Source organism: Eretmochelys imbricata, chromosome 3 (genome assembly GCF_965152235.1).
Source record: "Eretmochelys imbricata isolate rEreImb1 chromosome 3, rEreImb1.hap1, whole genome shotgun sequence".
Classification (NCBI taxonomy): Eukaryota; Metazoa; Chordata; order Testudines; family Cheloniidae; genus Eretmochelys; species Eretmochelys imbricata.
In genome coordinates, this window is record NC_135574.1 from 4,069,608 (window position 1) to 4,087,673 (window position 18,066).

General features: G+C 56.2%; 1 protein-coding gene across 1 annotated transcript in view; it reads right to left on the reverse strand.

The window, feature by feature from the left end:
- OTOF (otoferlin) overlaps positions 1-18,066 on the reverse strand; it is a 202,552-nt gene that overhangs the window by 176,121 nt on the left and 8,365 nt on the right. Inside the window, exon 2 of the mRNA XM_077811483.1 lies at positions 1,689-1,747. Within this exon, the coding sequence (XP_077667609.1) occupies positions 1,689-1,747 (59 nt within the window). The remainder of the gene's footprint in view (positions 1-1,688; positions 1,748-18,066) is intronic.

The following is an 18,066-nucleotide window of genomic DNA, read 5'->3' on the forward strand; positions in this document are numbered from 1 at the left end:
GCTTCTTAGAGCAGGGACCAGCTCTTTGTTCGGGGTTTGTACAGCACCTACCACAGTGGGGCCCTGGTCCATGACTCGGGTTCGCAGGTACTATGGAAACGCAAATCCTTAAACAACAATAAACATTTCACTTCTCCAGCAGAGCTGCAGTGAAAGGTACAGACTCAGTGAAGCCACACTCTAAGTCCCCGAAGAGCAGTTACTGTAACTTGGATTGTGACCGTCTCTGAAATAAAACCCGACCGTCACAGATGAACTGAAATGCTTTAAAAGGATAAAGAGTTTCAAGGTGTCGCTCCCAACCCACTTGTACAGTTTATCTTCTGTAAAAGATACAGTAGAAATCAAAGGAAACACCCACTCTCTTTTTAATACACATTTTCTTTTTCAGTGCGACATACTGGTGCTATCTTTAGTCCATGCTTATCTGTGATCTTGTCATTGTACTCCGAATATTTCTGTCACGAGCGTTTAAGAGAAAGCTACATTTCAAAACCACAAACCCTCTGAAATCCAATTGCTCTTTCACATCCTTTCCAAGTGCCGCGCTGAGAGTCTGAGGTCAATAAATCTGGACTTTCAGGCCAAAAGAAATAAACACTGTCTTATAATGTTGCGTGGGGTTGTGTGAGCATGTGAAAACAGGCCCTGTTGTGATGGAGAGCAGCAAGCTGGGGCCTGAGGCATTTGCTCTGAAAATCTTAAACTTGGAATTTTTTCCCTTTTATGCAATTAAAGTCTAGGAATGGCAAGCTGCATGTCCAGAAAGGTTTGCAAAATCCAGTACCGATAGCAATAGTTTTCATGCCATTTCAGTGCAAACAGTGGGGATTTTTTCTTTAAAGAATCATTCCCCAGATGCACCAACACTGATCAGACCGAAGCATGAAAACCTCTTTGGGATCCATTTCCACTGGAATGGCGGGTGTGTCTTATTGGACCGACTTCTGAGGGGGAAAGAGACAAGCTTTTGAGCTCCCCAGAGCTCTTCTTGTATAGGCTCGAAAGCTTGTCTCTTTCACCAAGAGAAGCTGGTCCAATAACAGATATTACCTCACCCGCCTTCTTTCTCGAGGGTCCTGGGACCGACATGGCTATAACGCTGGGTAAATATAAGAAAGGTCTGGGAGTCATCAGTACACCGAATGCATTGCAGCCACTATCTCAGAAACCTCTGAGCATGTTGAACTGTAGGCCACCTATGACACCCGCTAGGGGAGAACCCTTGGGCCAGAGAAACAACTGGCCACAACCAAAAGACATACATCAATTTAAGCTTATCAACTGTAACTAGATTTGTTTTCTCTGCAGAGCTCCATCCTAATCATCTGTGCCTCAGATAGACAAATCAAGCCCACTTACACTCTTGGGATGGAGCTGATAGGATCCACCTGGTCTGCCGTCAGAGTAGGTCAGCAAAGAGAGCTCTGCATCTCTACCCAGGGACTTGACGTGAGGGTGAGTCAGCGAAAGTGCTCTGTATCTGTACACAACTATGAACTTGATACCATGGTTACAGCTTTATGGCTTAATATTTGTTCTGAATGCATTATAGTAAGGGGGAAAATACATTTCAGAGGGTGTTAACGTTTGAACAGGAAGAGAATTATTTAAAAAAAGACCCCAACCCATCCCTGCAAACCGAACGGTGAGAAGTCAATTGGCCTGAAGACGGGCTCGTCTCTTACCTCGTCAAACCTGGCCTCATCCTTGCAGTTTTCAAGTACTCGGGTGTAGAAGGAGAGACCTGCGCAAAGCAGAGAGGAAAAGAGCTTCGTTACTTCAAAGCCCGAGGGGACTGTGAGAGGGACACTGTTAGCGGGAGGAGAGGGTGTCTGGGGGGAACGCAAGGAGCTGTCCTGAACCCAAGAGGAGCTGTTAACAGCACTGTGCTGCGGGAGTGCGAAGGGACCTGTGTCTGAGAGCAGGAGAGAACGTATGGATGCGACAGGTGCGAGTCTGCAGTGGTGCGCGTGGCCTCTGACCGTGAGAGGGTGGAACATGGGCAGGCATGAACACGAGTGCATGTTCTACCCTGAGCGAGCAGGCGGTGTGCGCGCGAACGCCCTCTGTACCGGGGGGTACGTGTACGCTGAGCGAGCAGGCGGTGTGCGCGCGAACGCCCTCTGTACCGGGGGGTACGTGTACGCTGAGCGAGCAGGCGGTGTGCGCGTACGCCCTCTGTCCGGGGGGTACGTGTACGCTGAGCGAGCAGGCGGTGTGCGCGTACGCCCTCTGTACCGGGGGGTACGTGTACGCTGAGCGAGCAGGCGGTGTGCGCGCGAACGCCCTCTGTACCGGGGGGTACGTGTACGCTGAGCGAGCAGGCGGTGTGCGCGTACGCCCTCTGTACCGGGGGTATGCGTACGCTGAGCGAGCAGGCGGTGCGCGCGAACGCCCTCTGTCCGGGGGGTACGTGTACGCTGAGCGAGCAGGCGGTGTGCGCGCGAACGCCCTCTGTACCGGGGGGTACGTGTACGCTGAGCGAGCAGGCGGTGTGCGCGCGAACGCCCTGTGTACCGGGGGGTAAGCGTACGCTGAGCGAGCAGGCGGTGCGCGCGAACGCCCTCTGTCCGGGGGTACGTGTACACTGAGCGAGCAGGCGGTGTGCGCGTACGCCCTCTGTCCGGGGGGTACGTGTACGCTGAGCGAGCAGGCGGTGTGCGCGTACGCCCTCTGTCCGGGGGGTACGTGTACGCTGAGCGAGCAGGCGGTGTGTGCGTACGCCCTCTGTCCGGGGGGTACGTGTACGCTGAGCGAGCAGGCGGTGTGCGCGTACGCCCTCTGTCCGGGGGGTACGTGTACGCTGAGCGAGCAGGCGGTGTGTGCGTACGCCCTCTGTCCGGGGGGTACGTGTACGCTGAGCGAGCAGGCGGTGTGTGCGCGAACGCCCTCTGTCCGGGGGGTACGTGTACGCTGAGCGAGCAGGCGGTGTGTGCGCGAACGCCCTCTGTACCGGGGGTACGTGTACGCTGAGCGAGCAGGCGGTGTGCGCGTACGCCCTCTGTCCGGGGGGTACGTGTACGCTGAGCGAGCAGGCGGTGTGCGCGTACGCCCTCTGTCCGGGGGGTACGTGTACGCTGAGCGAGCAGGCGGTGTGTGCGCGTACGCCCTCTGTCCGGGGGTACGTGTACGCTGAGCGAGCAGGCGGTGTGTGCGTACGCCCTCTGTACCGGGGGTATGCGTACGCTGAGCGAGCAGGCGGTGTGTGTGCGTACGCCCTCTGTACCGGGGGTATGCGTACGCTGAGCGAGCAGGCGGTGTGCGCGTACGCCCTCTGTACCGGGGGTACGTGTACGCTGAGCGAGCAGGCGGTGTGTGCGTACGCCCTCTGTTCGGGGGGTACGTGTACGCTGAGCGAGCAGGCGGTGTGCGCGTACGCCCTCTGTCCGGGGGTACGTGTACGCTGAGCGAGCAGGCGGTGTGCGCGTACGCCCTCTGTCCGGGGGGTACGTGTACGCTGAGCGAGCAGGCGGTGTGCGCGTACGCCCTCTGTCCGGGGGTACGTGTACGCTGAGCGAGCAGGCGGTGTGCGCGCGAACGCCCTCTGTACCGGGGGTACGTGTACGCTGAGCGAGCAGGCGGTGTGCGCGTACGCCCTCTGTCCGGGGGGTACGTGTACGCTGAGCGAGCAGGCGGTGTGTGCGTACGCCCTCTGTCCGGGGGTACGTGTACGCTGAGCGAGCAGGCGGTGTGCGCGTACGCCCTCTGTACCGGGGGTACGTGTACGCTGAGCGAGCAGGCGGTGTGCGCGAACGCCCTCTGTACCGGGGGTACGTGTACGCTGAGCGAGCAGGCGGTGTGCGCGAACGCCCTCTGTACCGGGGGTACGTGTACGCTGAGCGAGCAGGCGGTGTGCGCGAACGCCCTCTGTACCGGGCGTACGTGTACGCTGAGCGAGCAGGCGGTGTGCGCGTACGCCCTCTGTACCGGGGGTATGCGTACGCTGAGCGAGCAGGCGGTGTGTGCGTATGCCCTCTGTACCGGGGGTACGTGTACGCTGAGCGAGCAGGCGGTGTGCGCGTACGCCCTCTGTCCGGGGGGTACGTGTACGCTGAGCGAGCAGGCGGTGTGCGCGTACGCCCTCTGTCCGGGGGGTACGTGTACGCTGAGCGAGCAGGCGGTGTGTGCGTACGCCCTCTGTCCGGGGGGTACGTGTACTCTGAGCGAGCAGGCGGTGTGCGCGTACGCCCTCTGTACCGGGGGGTACGTGTATGCTGAGCGAGCAGGCGGTGTGTGCGTACGCCCTCTGTCCGGGGGGTACGTGTACTCTGAGCGAGCAGGCGGTGTGCGCGTACGCCCTCTGTACCGGGGGGTACGTGTACGCTGAGCGAGCAGGCGGTGTGCGCGCGAACGCCCTCTGTCCGGGGGGTACGTGTACGCTGAGCGAGCAGGCGGTGTGCGCGTACGCCCTCTGTCCGGGGGTACGTGTACGCTGAGCGAGCAGGCGGTGTGCACGTACGCCCTCTGTCCGGGGGTACGTGTACGCTGAGCGAGCAGGCGGTGTGTGCGTACGCCCTCTGTACCGGGGGGTACGTGTACGCTGAGCGAGCAGGCGGTGTGTGCGTACGCCCTCTGTACCGGGGGTACGTGTACGTTGAGCGAGCAGGCGGTGTGTGCGTACGCCCTCTGTCCGGGGGGTACGTGTACGCTGAGCGAGCAGGCGGTGTGCGCGTACGCCCTCTGTCCGGGGGGTACGTGTACGCTGAGCGAGCAGGCGGTGTGTGCGTACGCCCTCTGTCCGGGGGTACGTGTACACTGAGCGAGCAGGCGGTGTGTGCGTACGCCCTCTGTACCGGGGGGTACGTGTACGCTGAGCGAGCAGGCGGTGTGTGCGTACGCCCTCTGTACCGGGGGTACGTGTACGCTGAGCGAGCAGGCGGTGTGCGCGCACGCCCTCTGTCCGGGGGGTACGTGTACGCTGAGCGAGCAGGCGGTGTGCGCGTACGCCCTCTGTACCGGGGGTACGTGTACACTGAGCGAGCAGGCGGTGTGCGCGTACGCCCTCTGTCCGGGGGTACGTGTACACTGAGCGAGCAGGCGGTGTGCGCGTACGCCCTCTGTCCGGGGGGTAAGAGTACGCTGAGCGAGCAGGCGGTGTGCGCGCACGCCCTCTGTCCGGGGGGTACGTGTACGTTGAGCGAGCAGGCGGTGTGCGCGTACGCCCTCTGTCCGGGGGGTACGTGTACGTTGAGCGAGCAGGCGGTGTGCGCGTACGCCCTCTGTACCGGGGGTACGTGTACACTGAGCGAGCAGGCGGTGTGCGCGTATGCCCTCTGTCCGGGGGTATGCGTACGCTGAGCGAGCAGGCGGTGTGCGCGTACGTCCTCTGTACCGGGGGGTACGTGTACGCTGAGCGAGCAGGCGGTGTGTGCGCGTACGCCCTCTGTCCGGGGGGTACGTGTACGCTGAGCGAGCAGGCGGTGTGCGCGTACGCCCTCTGTACCGGGGGGTACGTGTACGCTGAGCGAGCAGGCGGTGTGCGCGTACGCCCTCTGTACCGGGGGGTAAGCGTACGCTGAGCGAGCAGGCGGTGTGCGCGTACGCCCTCTGTCCGGGGGGTACGTGTACGCTGAGCGAGCAGGCGGTGTGTGCGTACGCCCTCTGTACCGGGGGTACGTGTACGCTGAGCGAGCAGGCGGTGTGCGCGTACGCCCTCTGTCCGGGGGTACGTGTACACTGAGCGAGCAGGCGGTGTGTGCGTACGCCCTCTGTCCGGGGGTACGTGTACACTGAGCGAGCAGGCGGTGTGCGCGTACGCCCTCTGTCCGGGGGGTACGTGTACGCTGAGCGAGCAGGCGGTGTGTGCGTACGCCCTCTGTCCGGGGGTACGTGTACGCTGAGCGAGCAGGCGGTGTGTGCGCGTACGCCCTCTGTCCGGGGGATACGTGTACGCTGAGCGAGCAGGCGGTGTGTGCGTACGCCCTCTGTACCGGGGGTACGTGTACGCTGAGCGAGCAGGCGGTGTGCGCGCACGCCCTCTGTCCGGGGGGTACGTGTACGCTGAGCGAGCAGGCGGTGTGCGCGTACGCCCTCTGTACCGGGGGTACGTGTACACTGAGCGAGCAGGCGGTGTGCGCGTACGCCCTCTGTCCGGGGGTACGTGTACACTGAGCGAGCAGGCGGTGTGCGCGTACGCCCTCTGTCCGGGGGGTAAGAGTACGCTGAGCGAGCAGGCGGTGTGCGCGTACGCCCTCTGTCCGGGGGGTAAGAGTACGCTGAGCGAGCAGGCGGTGTGCGCGTACGCCCTCTGTACCGGGGGTACGTGTACACTGAGCGAGCAGGCGGTGTGCGCGTACGCCCTCTGTCCGGGGGTACGTGTACACTGAGCGAGCAGGCGGTGTGCGCGTACGCCCTCTGTCCGGGGGGTAAGAGTACGCTGAGCGAGCAGGCGGTGTGCGCGCACGCCCTCTGTCCGGGGGGTACGTGTACGCTGAGCGAGCAGGCGGTGTGTGCGTACGCCCTCTGTCCGGAGGGTACGTGTACGCTGAGCGAGCAGGCGGTGTGCGCGTACGCCCTCTGTCCGGGGGGTACGTGTACGCTGAGCGAGCAGGCGGTGTGTGCGTACGCCCTCTGTCCGGGGGGTACGTGTACGTTGAGCGAGCAGGCGGTGTGCGCGTACGCCCTCTGTCCGGGGGGTACGTGTACGCTGAGCGAGCAGGCGGTGTGTGCGTACGCCCTCTGTCCGGGGGGTACGTGTACGCTGAGCGAGGAGGCGGTGTGCGCGCACGCCCTCTGTACCGGGGGGTACGTGTACGCTGAGCGAGCAGGCGGTGTGCGCGTACGCCCTCTGTACCGGGGGTACGTGTACGCTGAGCGAGCAGGCGGTGTGCGCGTACGCCCTCTGTCCGGGGGGTACGTGTACGCTGAGCGAGCAGGCGGTGTGCGCGTACGCCCTCTGTCCGGGGGGTACGTGTACGCTGAGCGAGCAGGCGGTGTGTGCGCGTACGCCCTCTGTCCGGGGGATACGTGTACGCTGAGCGAGCAGGCGGTGTGTGCGTACGCCCTCTGTCCGGGGGATACGTGTACGCTGAGCGAGCAGGCGGTGTGTGCGTACGCCCTCTGTCCGGGGGGTACGTGTACGCTGAGCGAGCAGGCGGTGTGTGCGTACGCCCTCTGTCCGGGGGTACGTGTACGCTGAGCGAGCAGGCGGTGTGTGCGTACGCCCTCTGTACCGGGGGGTACGTGTACGCTGAGCGAGCAGGCGGTGTGCGCGAACGCCCTCTGTACCGGGGGTACGTGTACGCTGAGCGAGCAGGCGGTGTGTGCGTACGCCCTCTGTACCGGGGGGTACGTGTACGCTGAGCGAGCAGGCGGTGTGTGCGTACGCCCTCTGTACCGGGGGGTACGTGTACGCTGAGCGAGCAGGCGGTGTGTGCGTACGCCCTCTGTCCGGGGGTACGTGTACGCTGAGCGAGCAGGCGGTGTGTGCGTACGCCCTCTGTACCGGGGGGTACGTGTACGCTGAGCGAGCAGGCGGTGTGCGCGAACGCCCTCTGTACCGGGGGGTACGTGTACGCTGAGCGAGCAGGCGGTGTGTGCGTACGCCCTCTGTACCAGGGGGTACGTGTACGCTGAGCGAGCAGGCGGTGTGCGCGTACGCCCTCTGTACCGGGGGTACGTGTACACTGAGCGAGGAGGCGGTGTGCGCGCGAACGCCCTCTGTACCGGGGGTACGTGTACGCTGAGCGAGCAGGCGGTGTGTGCGTACGCCCTCTGTACCGGGGGTACGTGTACGCTGAGCGAGCAGGCGGTGTGCGCGTACGCCCTCTGTACCGGGGGTACGCGTACGCTGAGCGAGCAGGCGGTGTGCGCGTACGCCCTCTGTCCGGGGGGTACGCGTACCCTGAGCGAGCAGGCGGTGTGCGCGTACGCCCTCTGTCCGGGGGGTACGTGTACGCTGAGCGAGCAGGCGGTGTGTGCGTGTACGCCCTCTGTCCGGGGGGTACGTGTACGCTGAGCGAGCAGGCGGTGTGTGCGTACGCCCTCTGTCCGGGGGATACGTGTACGCTGAGCGAGCAGGCGGTGTGCGCGTACGCCCTCTGTCCGGGGGGTACGTGTACGCTGAGCGAGCAGGCGGTGTGCGCGTACGCCCTCTGTCCGGGGGGTACGTGTACGCTGAGCGAGGAGGCGGTGTGCGCGCACGCCCTCTGTACCGGGGGTACGTGTACGCTGAGCGAGCAGGCGGTGTGTGCGTACGCCCTCTGTACCGGGGGGTACGTGTACGCTGAGCGAGCAGGCGGTGTGCGCGTACGCCCTCTGTACCGGGGGGTACGTGTACGCTGAGCGAGCAGGCGGTGTGTGCGTACGCCCTCTGTCCGGGGGGTACGTGTACGCTGAGCGAGCAGGCGGTGTGTGCGTACGCCCTCTGTCCGGGGGGTAAGAGTACGCTGAGCGAGCAGTCGGTGTGCGCGCACGCCCTCTGTACCGGGGGTACGTGTACGCTGAGCGAGCAGGCGGTGTGTGCGTACGCCCTCTGTCCGGGGGGTACGTGTACACTGAGCGAGCAGGCGGGCTGTATATGTACCATCTGTATAAGTCCCACCTCTTCTTTACCATGAGGGATGACAGACCGGGGGTGCTGGAACAAGAGGTGCTGCGTGCTACCGCGCCCCTTGGCTGGAAGTGGTGTCCATCATAACCAGGGTTTACAGTTTGGTTCAATGGCTCTCAGCCCCCCCACTGTACAAAGTGTTTCAACACCCCTGTGATAGACCCAGACTCTGGATCAAGATTCAAACCAGAGAGTTTGCAGCTGAATTTTTATCGCTCCTATTTACTGCACTGGGGGTCTCATCTGGACATCTAAAACTTCGGGAGAGTTTGGGTTTGGATTTCCTACCTCCTGGCTCAGGGGCATTCAGCCCCAGGGGCTTGGCTTGGGGTCAATCTCTTCTTGCGGTGCTCATGAACCTTAGGGAATCATTTGACCAACCCACTCTGAGTTTATAACAAACCGTGATACTGGGTGAGTTTAGGCCATCCCAGGGAATAATGGTTTGTGCAGCTCTTACAATTAAACGCTGAAACACAGCTCTCGCCTATGGCCCCCCATCTCACTCTTCCTGCTTTACTGCTCAGTAAACCAATGATCCAAACAGGTCCAGGGAATGATGATGTAAAATTCCACGTCCTAATGTCCGCAGAAAGCATGCCTTTAAACAACCGAGACGGCGCTTCCCTCCCACCACCTCCCGGAAGCTGCTCCTGCTGCTTGTCTTCCAGTTGTTTGATCAGGTCTCGTGAATTTCATTCACTCATTCAAAATAAACACAGAGAATTTGAGAGGTTTAGCTTCTCTCTGTCAGCGGAGATTACGACAGGTCTGAAAGCAAATCGCCGGCTGGGAGGATGCAGACCAATGTGCCGGATAACCCCTCGGGATGGGCAAGGGGAATCTTTTGAAATGGTTTTTTCCTTTACTGCCGGCGTGAAATACATAAATCAATCCACCATTGGATCAAAGGGTTCGCATTGTGCTTTCGGCTGCTCTGGTTTCAATAATCTTTCTGACTTTGCCGAACCAATATTGTTATTTAATATCCACTGTGCAATGCTGCAGAAAGAGAAGTGATTAAAATGCTAATTTTAAGGCACTGAATCCAGACGAACCCTCTCTGTCTCAAAGGCAATAATGCTTCTGGGTTATTAAATACTGACATGTTTCCAGCAGGGCAGAACCATGTATGTATTTCTCCAGGGTCCAAAATTCCCAGGACATCTGAGCATCTGCAATAACATGCTCAGAGCTTTGTGGGGGTAACTTTGGGGCACGGAGAGTTAAAATGTGCCAGCCCCACATATTTATTAATATTTATTGTACCAAATAGTGAGCTGTTATGACAAGGATCCAGGTTCCAGCATGTGATACTCTGCCCTCATTACCTTCCCCTTTCTGACTGAACGCTGATATGAGTTTACAAAATGAGGTAATTATGGCAGGGGACTGAGACTCTGGATTTCTGGGTTCTCTTTCTAAGGGAAACTCTGCAGTGCTTTCGGCTTGCACAAAACTTGAGACTTTCGTTTAAGTCTTTGTTTCATGAATCGTTTCTCCTGTGAAATCATTTTAAACTCCAGGGAAACTTAATAAATAGCATCTTTTCTAACTAAACAGCCGCCTGTCCTCCAGGAGTGTAAAGCGGCTGTGTGTACAGACACCACTGATCGCCAGTGGGGGTTCGACCCCTAGGCTTTCCGTATTCATGCTCTTCTGGGCAGTCACCACATCTACCACTGTGCTTGTACAGCACCCGGCACACAGGAGCCTATTCCTGATGTGAGTGGGTGGGTGGGTGGCTGGGGGGCTCTTCTGGCCTTCAGACAACCCCCAACCTCTCCACGCTCATCATCAGAAACAAGCTCCCCATAGACCAGGGCACACCAACTCAAAGCAGCACCAGACCCTGCCAGAACAACAGATGCAAAACCAGCAGACACATCTCCATCGCTACAATGATCAACACCCAGCACAACACACCTTTCAAGATCCATAGGTCCTTGTGATGGGGTGTACAAACCTCATACTAGGCAACAAGGGGTTAAGGGATTCTTTTGGGCTTATCCAGCCCTGCCCCGCTCCACCTGCAGCAAATGCTCCATTTGCTGGGGCAATTAAAAGGCAGGGAACGAGCTCATTTGGGGGCTGTCATAACCATACAGCTAAGGGTAGCCTAGAATTCCTCCTTACCTGTTAAGGGGTTAAGAAGCACAAATAACCTGGTTGGCACCTGACCAAAAGAACCAATGGGGAAAGAAGATACTTTCAAATCGGGGAGGGGGGAGGCTTTGGTTGTGCTCTTTGTTTGTGTGTTCTCTGGGGAAGCAGAGAAGCATCAGGTCAGAAAACTCCTTCTCCTATAAACCATCCTAAAATGAATCTCCATATTGCAAAAAAAGTAAGTAATAAGGCAAGGCATGTTAGATTATCTTTTGTTTTTAGCTTGTGAATTTTCCCTGTGCTATGAGGGAGGTTTCTCCCTGTTTTTTGTAACTTTAAAGTTTTGCCTAGAGGGGAATCCTCTGTGTTTTGAATCTGATTACCCTGTAAAGTTACCTTCCATCCTGATTTTACAGAGGTGCTTCTTTTACTTTTTTTCTCTGTAATAAAGTTCTGTTTTTTAAGAATCTGGTTTACCTATTTGGTTGGTATATTACTCTCAAGACTACCCAGGAAAGGGGGTGAAGGAGCTTGGGGGGATATTTTCAGGAAGAGGAACTCCAAAAGAAATCTGACGAGGTTCAACAAGGACAAGTGCAGAGTCCTGCACTTAGGACAGAAGAATCCCATGCACCACTGCAGACTAGGGACCGAATGGCTCGGCAGCAGTTCTGCAGAAAAGGACCTAGGGGTTACAGTGGACGAGAAGCTGGATATGAGTCAACAGTGTGCCCTCGTTGCCAAGAAGGCCAATGGCATTTTGGGATGTATATGTAGCGGCATTGCCAGCAGATCGAGGGATGTGATTGTTCCCGTCTATTCAGCATTGGTGAGGCCTCATCTGGTGTACTGTGTCCAGTTTTGGGCCCCACACTACAAGAAGGATGTTGAAAAATTGGAAAGCGTCCAGTTGAGGGCAACAAAAATGATTAGGGGACTGGAACACATGACTTATGAGGAGAGGCTGAGCGAACTGGGATTATTTAGTCTGCAGAAGAGAAGAATGAGGGGGGATTTGATAGCTGCTTTCAACTACCTGAAAGGGAGTTCCAAAGAGGATGGATCTAGACTGTTCTCAGTGGTGGCAGATGACAGAACAAGGAGTTATGGTCTCAAGTTGCAGTGGGGGAGGTTTAGGTTGGATATTAGGAAAAACTTTTTCACTAGGAGGGTGGTGAAACACTGGAATGGGTTACCTAGGGAGGTGGTGGAATCTCCTTCCTTAGAAGTTTTTAAGGCCCGGCTTGATAAAGCCCTGGCTGGGATGATTTAGTTGGGGCTTGGTCCTGCTTTGAGCAGGGGGTTGGACTAGATGACCTCCTGAGGTCCCTTCCAACCCTGATATTCTATGATTCCATGATTCCAAGTAGTCCTTTCCCTGAATCTTTGTCTAACTCACTTGGTGGTGGCAGCAGTACCCAACCAAGGACAAGGAAAGGAATTTGTGCCTTGGGGAAGTTTCTAACCTAAGCTGGTAGAAATAAGCTTAGGGGGTCTTTCCTGCGGGTCCCCACATCTGTACCCCAGAGTTCAGCGTGGGGAGGGAACCCTGACAGGGGCAGAGCTGGAGGTGAGGAGACCTGCAGCCCGCAGCCCCAGCAGAGCAGAGGGAAACCCAAGACTCTGACACAGATGCCCAAAGGGGCCCTTCCTGAGGGAAGGGGGGACCCACCCCGGAGACAACCAGAGAGGGAAGTATCCTCTGGACCTTGGACTTTGTTACCCCCTCTTGTGGTTTGGGCTTCCACACCAGGCGAAGGCCTTGGACTAAGCTGACCCCAAGGGGGATGGACGAGAGGAGGAGGCCCAGGGAGGACAGCCTTGGTTGCCAGACTACCGGTAGCCCAAAGGGCCCTGGGTTGGATCCCGGTGCAGTGGGAGGGCCCAGGCTCCCCTCCCCACAATCCCCTTGGCAGTCGGGAGTTGCAGCCGTGACCACTAGGCCATGCTCCCTAAGTGGGAACCGTTACAGTCCAACATGTGGGGTACCTCATCCACTGCACTAAATGCCCCAACAACTATGTGGGTGAAACCAGACAATCGCTAGGCTCTCGAATAAACTCACCCAGAAAAATGATAAAAGACAAGACCACCTTATCACCTGGGGGTGAACACGTTTCACAAAATGCCCATCTTATACCCAGCCTCTCAGTCCTCATCCTCAAAGGAAACCTGCACAATGCCTTCAAAAGACAAACCTGGGAGCTCAAATCTGTAACTCTGCTAGACACCAAAAATCCCGGACTAAGGACGTGTGCGCTGCAATCTTAAACCGACCTAGGCTAGGTCAACTTACAGCCACTGCAGTCATTGCTGAGGTGGCTGATGTCCACACTGCCCTCCTTTTGTCGGTGGCGCATGTCCTCATCAGAAACACGACAGAAGAGGGGCAGTGTGGGGGGCTGACAGCCAGGGCTCTCAACTCCATGCAGCTCCTCGCCAGGAGCCCAGCTGTCCCCTGGGACTCCATGCCTCCCGGCTCCCAGCCAGGGGTGGCGGGGAAGCCGTCCGGAGCTTCTCGCTTCCGGTGGGGAGATCCGCACCCGGAGTCCAGTCGGCTGCCATATGCCTGGCGTCCCGGAGTCCAGCTGGCAGCCCAAGTCAGGAGCCTTGGTGGCAGCCCGGTTAGAGTGGAGATCCAGAAGCAGCCCAGCTCGGGTTCTGGGAGCTGGATTTCTTGTCAATTTCATGGCTCCAGCCAAGCCCTGAAATTGAGAAGAATGACAGCGGACCACTGATGTAAGGATCACAGTGTCTCCACAAACTACTGCATCACCCTGACTATGGCAACGTAAGCTCTATGCCCCCGGTGGAGGTGGAGTTGTTAGGTCAGTGTAATAGGAAGCAAGGCTGTAGTGTAGACCAAGCCTAGGTAGAGATTCTGGTTTTATGACTTATTACAACAATCCTACTAACCTTCCCTTGTGCCATGACTGCACAAGTGTTAATTGCCCACTTCATTTGGTATGGTTTCTTGCAACATGTGTTAACTCCTTATGCTTAACAGTCCGTCCCACCTTGTACTTAGCTGTGACACTCAGGTTACTTTCCCCAGACCTGAAGAAGAGCTCTGTGCGGCTCGACAGCATGTCCCTTCCACCAGCAGAAGTTGGTCCAATATAAGATATCACCTCACGCACCTTGTCTCACTCACATCCTGGGAGCCACACAGCGGTAACGCCGCCAAGAACCACCACCCAGCTCAGCCCAAGACTGCTCAGGCTTCTGAGAACTTCCAGTTCAGGCCGGGTCTGTTCGGAGGCTGAACCCGGGCATTTGCATGGTCGCTTGCACTCTCAGACCCATCCTTAGCCACCCCACTGTTCTCCACTGTGTCATACATGGGGCACAAGTGCCCGCACCCACGTTCCTGGCTGCAAGGGCTGGGGCTCTCGGCTTTCCCTCAGTACCTGCATCCGCAGGACAGGGAGACTATTGGAACAAGTCCCCAGATGTGTTGCACGTATGCGGGCTCTCTGGAATGTCCCAGCGACACCAAGGATGAGACTGAGAACAACCTGCCCCAGTATCTAAAAACCTCTACAGAAACCCAGACCCATTAAGGGAAGAGACCCTGCCGGTCCCCAGGTCAGGGCTGGCCCCTTTAATGTGTCCTCAGGCTAGATTTGAAAGTGTTAAATAATGGGACTGCCACCACACCTATAGTAGAGAGACTGCTGGACCGCCTGACAGACATCACAGCGAAGGGATGCTCCCAGATGTGGCAGGGTGAGATCCCAGCTCATGGATAGAACTCGGGACAAACTGACTACTGTCACTAGTGTCTGCCCCTGATTTGCTGGGTGACCGGAGGCATGGCACATTGTCTCCGTGACTCAGTTTCCCCATGCGTAAAACAGACACTGTGATCTGTACAGAGAGTACAGATCTGCCTGGCAGGGAGTTTGTGAGGACAAATGAATGCTTGGGAGCGTGCAGAGATCCCTGGATGGAAGAATATTCACTCTATACTTGCCTTTTGCTTATTTTATCCCTTTATGCCTAAACAATTCCCTCTGTCCTGGCTCCTTTGTGGAGGATTCTACAGATTTGTGACTTTTTATCCCTTACTTGAACTAAAGTCAAGCAGCAATTCAGCGCAATCCTCCTGCTCAAATGCACATTGAAACCTGCCACCTGCTGGCCTGACTTCTGACTTAACTTCTTTCTTGCAGTCATAGAATCCTACAGCTGAAGGAGCACACAACCACACAAAGCTCTGCTGCACACCCACGGGCAGCATTGCTGGGGAGATGGGAGTGGGCAAATGCCAGCTGCCAGCAAGAGAAGCTAAACAAAACAACCCACACCTGCGACACTCAGCTGGCTGTAACAATGAGAGAGAAGTAATAATAATGACTGGCATTTGCATAGCACTTTTCGTGCTGAACCTAAAGCAAAATTACAACCGGCTGTGAGCTGCGTTCAGGGATCATCGCTTCGCCACCACTGAAATGCAGCCACTTCTGGAGCAGAACCGGGTAGCCTGCAAACGGCTCACAGCAATGGTACGCACATCGTTCGGGACAGAATGTGATGGGTACTGAAACTACAAAGGGCATGAATGGAATTATTTCGAGACGCTGTGAATAGCACAGGCCTGGTCCCAGGAATGTGCCCTGGGATCTCTAATGGCCACGGGTGGCGGGATCTTGATGGCTCGTTGTTAGTAGTCTTGCAACAAAGTCTAGGAGCCTGAGCAATGGATCAGAGCCCCGTTGCGCAAGGTGTGGTGCAAAGTTACAGCAACAAAAATGGTCCCTGCCCCAAAGAGCGTACAGTGAAAGTCTGAGACTGACAACAGGCGGATACAATCAGATGGGAGGAGCATAAGGAAAACATGGGACGATTGTGTTCACCGCTCGTCGAAGGCGGTAGCTCCAGTGAGAACAGCGCCCCCTAGCGCCGCCCTGAGGCATTGGCTCAGTACCAACTCAGAGAGAAGAGTGCCTCTTGCTGAATTTTCAGCGCTGGTGTTTTCCATCTGAGTGTTTCCTACCAGTTATCATTTCTCTAGCATTGTAAGTGTTTTACACAACAGGACAACAGGCCAGGTCCCCACCCCACAGGGCCTGCAGTTTGAAAGACAGATACATTGCAAGGCTGCGAGCAGTTTACTGAGTTTTTGAGGAATTAGCCAAGGCAGCAAGAAAGTGACGCATTCCTGGTTATTATCTCCATCAATAAATTTGACAACAGTGGCACAAACTTCTTAACAGCACAGAGGGATACAGAGTCATAGCAACGCAGGGCTGGAAGGGACCTCAAGAAGTCATCGAGTCCAGCCCCGTGAGCGGAGGCAGGACCAAGTAAACCTGGACCATCCCTGACAGTTGTTTGTCCAGCCTGTTCTCAAAAACCTCCCAAGATGGGAATTCCACAACCTCCCTTGGAAGCCTGTTCCAGTTTAACTCCTCTCAGAGCTAGAGAGTTTTTCCTAATATCTAACCTAAATCTCTCTTGCTGAAGACTAAGCCCATTACTTCTTCTCCTACCTTCCGTGGGCATGGAGAACAACTGATCACAAACCTCTTTAGAGCAGCCCTGAACAGATTTGAAGACTGTTATCAGGTCACCCCTCAGTTTACCATGCCCAGTTTTCTTTAACCTTTCCTCACAGGTCTGGTTTTCTAAATCTTTGATCAGTTTTTGTTGATCTCTCTTCAATTTGTCCACATCTTTACTCAAGTGTGGTGCCCAGAATTGGACACAAGACTCCAGCTGAGAGAAGAGCAGGACAATTACCTCCCATGTCTTAAATACGACACTCCTATCAATAGATCCAGAAGGATATTAGCCTTTTTCGAACTGCACCACGTTGTTGGCTCATATTCAATTTGTGATCCACTATCCCACCCGGATCCTTTTCGGCAGTACAACTGTTATTCCCCATTTTGTAGTTGTGCATTTGATTTTTCCTTCCTAAGTGAAGTACTTTGAAATTGTTTTTAATCAATTTCATCTTGTTGGTTTCAGTCCCGTTCTCCTGGAGGGTAACTCAGGAGGGGAAGGTGGAGGAATGCAAGAGCCCAGACAGCCGGTACATATTTTCAAGGAAAGTATGATTTAGTTGGAGTTGGTCCTGCTTTGAGCAGGGGGTTGGACTAGATGACCTCCTGAGGTCTCTTCCAAGCCTAATCTATGATTCTATGAAGCTGTAAAGGAAGGGAATTACCCAGAGACTTGGAGCAACAAAGGCAGGAAGCTAGAACTGGTCAAAAAATGGGTCCCCCTCCAGCCATGGAAAATTTTGTTTTTTTGACAAAAATTCAAATACTGAAAAATATCAGGCAAAACCCGCAATATTTCTACTTGGAAATGCTGTGGTGCCTCATGGGAGTTGTAATTCAGATTCCTCACACTCCCATTCTCCCTTAGAGGCAGGGCTCTCTGGTCGGACTACATCTCCCATGAGGTACCATGGTCTTGTCTCAGAGTGGGCAGAGGTGGTGCATCATGGCAGTTCCTGGCTCCTGGGGCCAGCCACCCCATGAGAGGGATGTGGAGGAAGAATTGTCCACTGAAAAGCAGCTTGGAGAAGCATAAAAATTAGAGATGGGAGAGACCTTTTGGGCGTTGATCGGTTCTGAGTGAAATTCACCCCTCTGTTGCGTGCCTAGACATCCCTAGATGGGGGATCATTTAGCATCTGGAGCCAGGATGAATGCACACTCATAAGAGGAGTGGCCCAATGGGTAGGGCGGGGGATCTGATTCTAATCCCCTCTGACCCACTTTATGCCCCTTGGCAAGTCACTTCCCCTCTCAGTGCCTGTTTCCCCTCCTGTCCTGTGGCTGTCTTGTCTATTTAAACTGGAAAAGCTCTCTGGGGCAGGGACTGTCTCTCACTCGGTGTCTGTACAGCGCCTAGCACAACGAGGTACTGAACACAGCTGTGGCCGCTAGGTGCTGGGGTGATACAAATAGGGATATCCCTCTGGGTTTCTAGGTTTGAGGGTCTATTGATGTGGTATTCCTGAGCTCTCCAGCAGCGAGAAATGCTCCCTTTCTCCACCCTGGCTGAGAACTCATTTAAAGCGGCCAGGGAACAGCTGAGGAGGGGGAAGCAGGGAGGCACCAGTGAGGCCGTCCGAGCCACAGCTAGCTCCTAACGCACCTGTTAGGACAGCCTGTGTGGGTGCCTGCATCACTCAGGCGGAGGAGAGGCATCTGGGGGAGAGAAGGTGCTAAAAATAGACCTGTCTTAGGGAGAAGCAAAGCAGCAGCAGGCCAGTCTGAGAGGCAGCCGAGAGAGAGAGGCTCTCTCAAGTTTCCTCTTAGTGAAGGAGAAATGAAAGGCCAGGAATAAATACGTTCGGTGAACAGCTTCTGCCTCCAGAGGAAGGCTGGGCCGGGGTCAGGGCACCAGCCAGAGACTTGGGATATCCACGCTCAATTCCCTGCCTT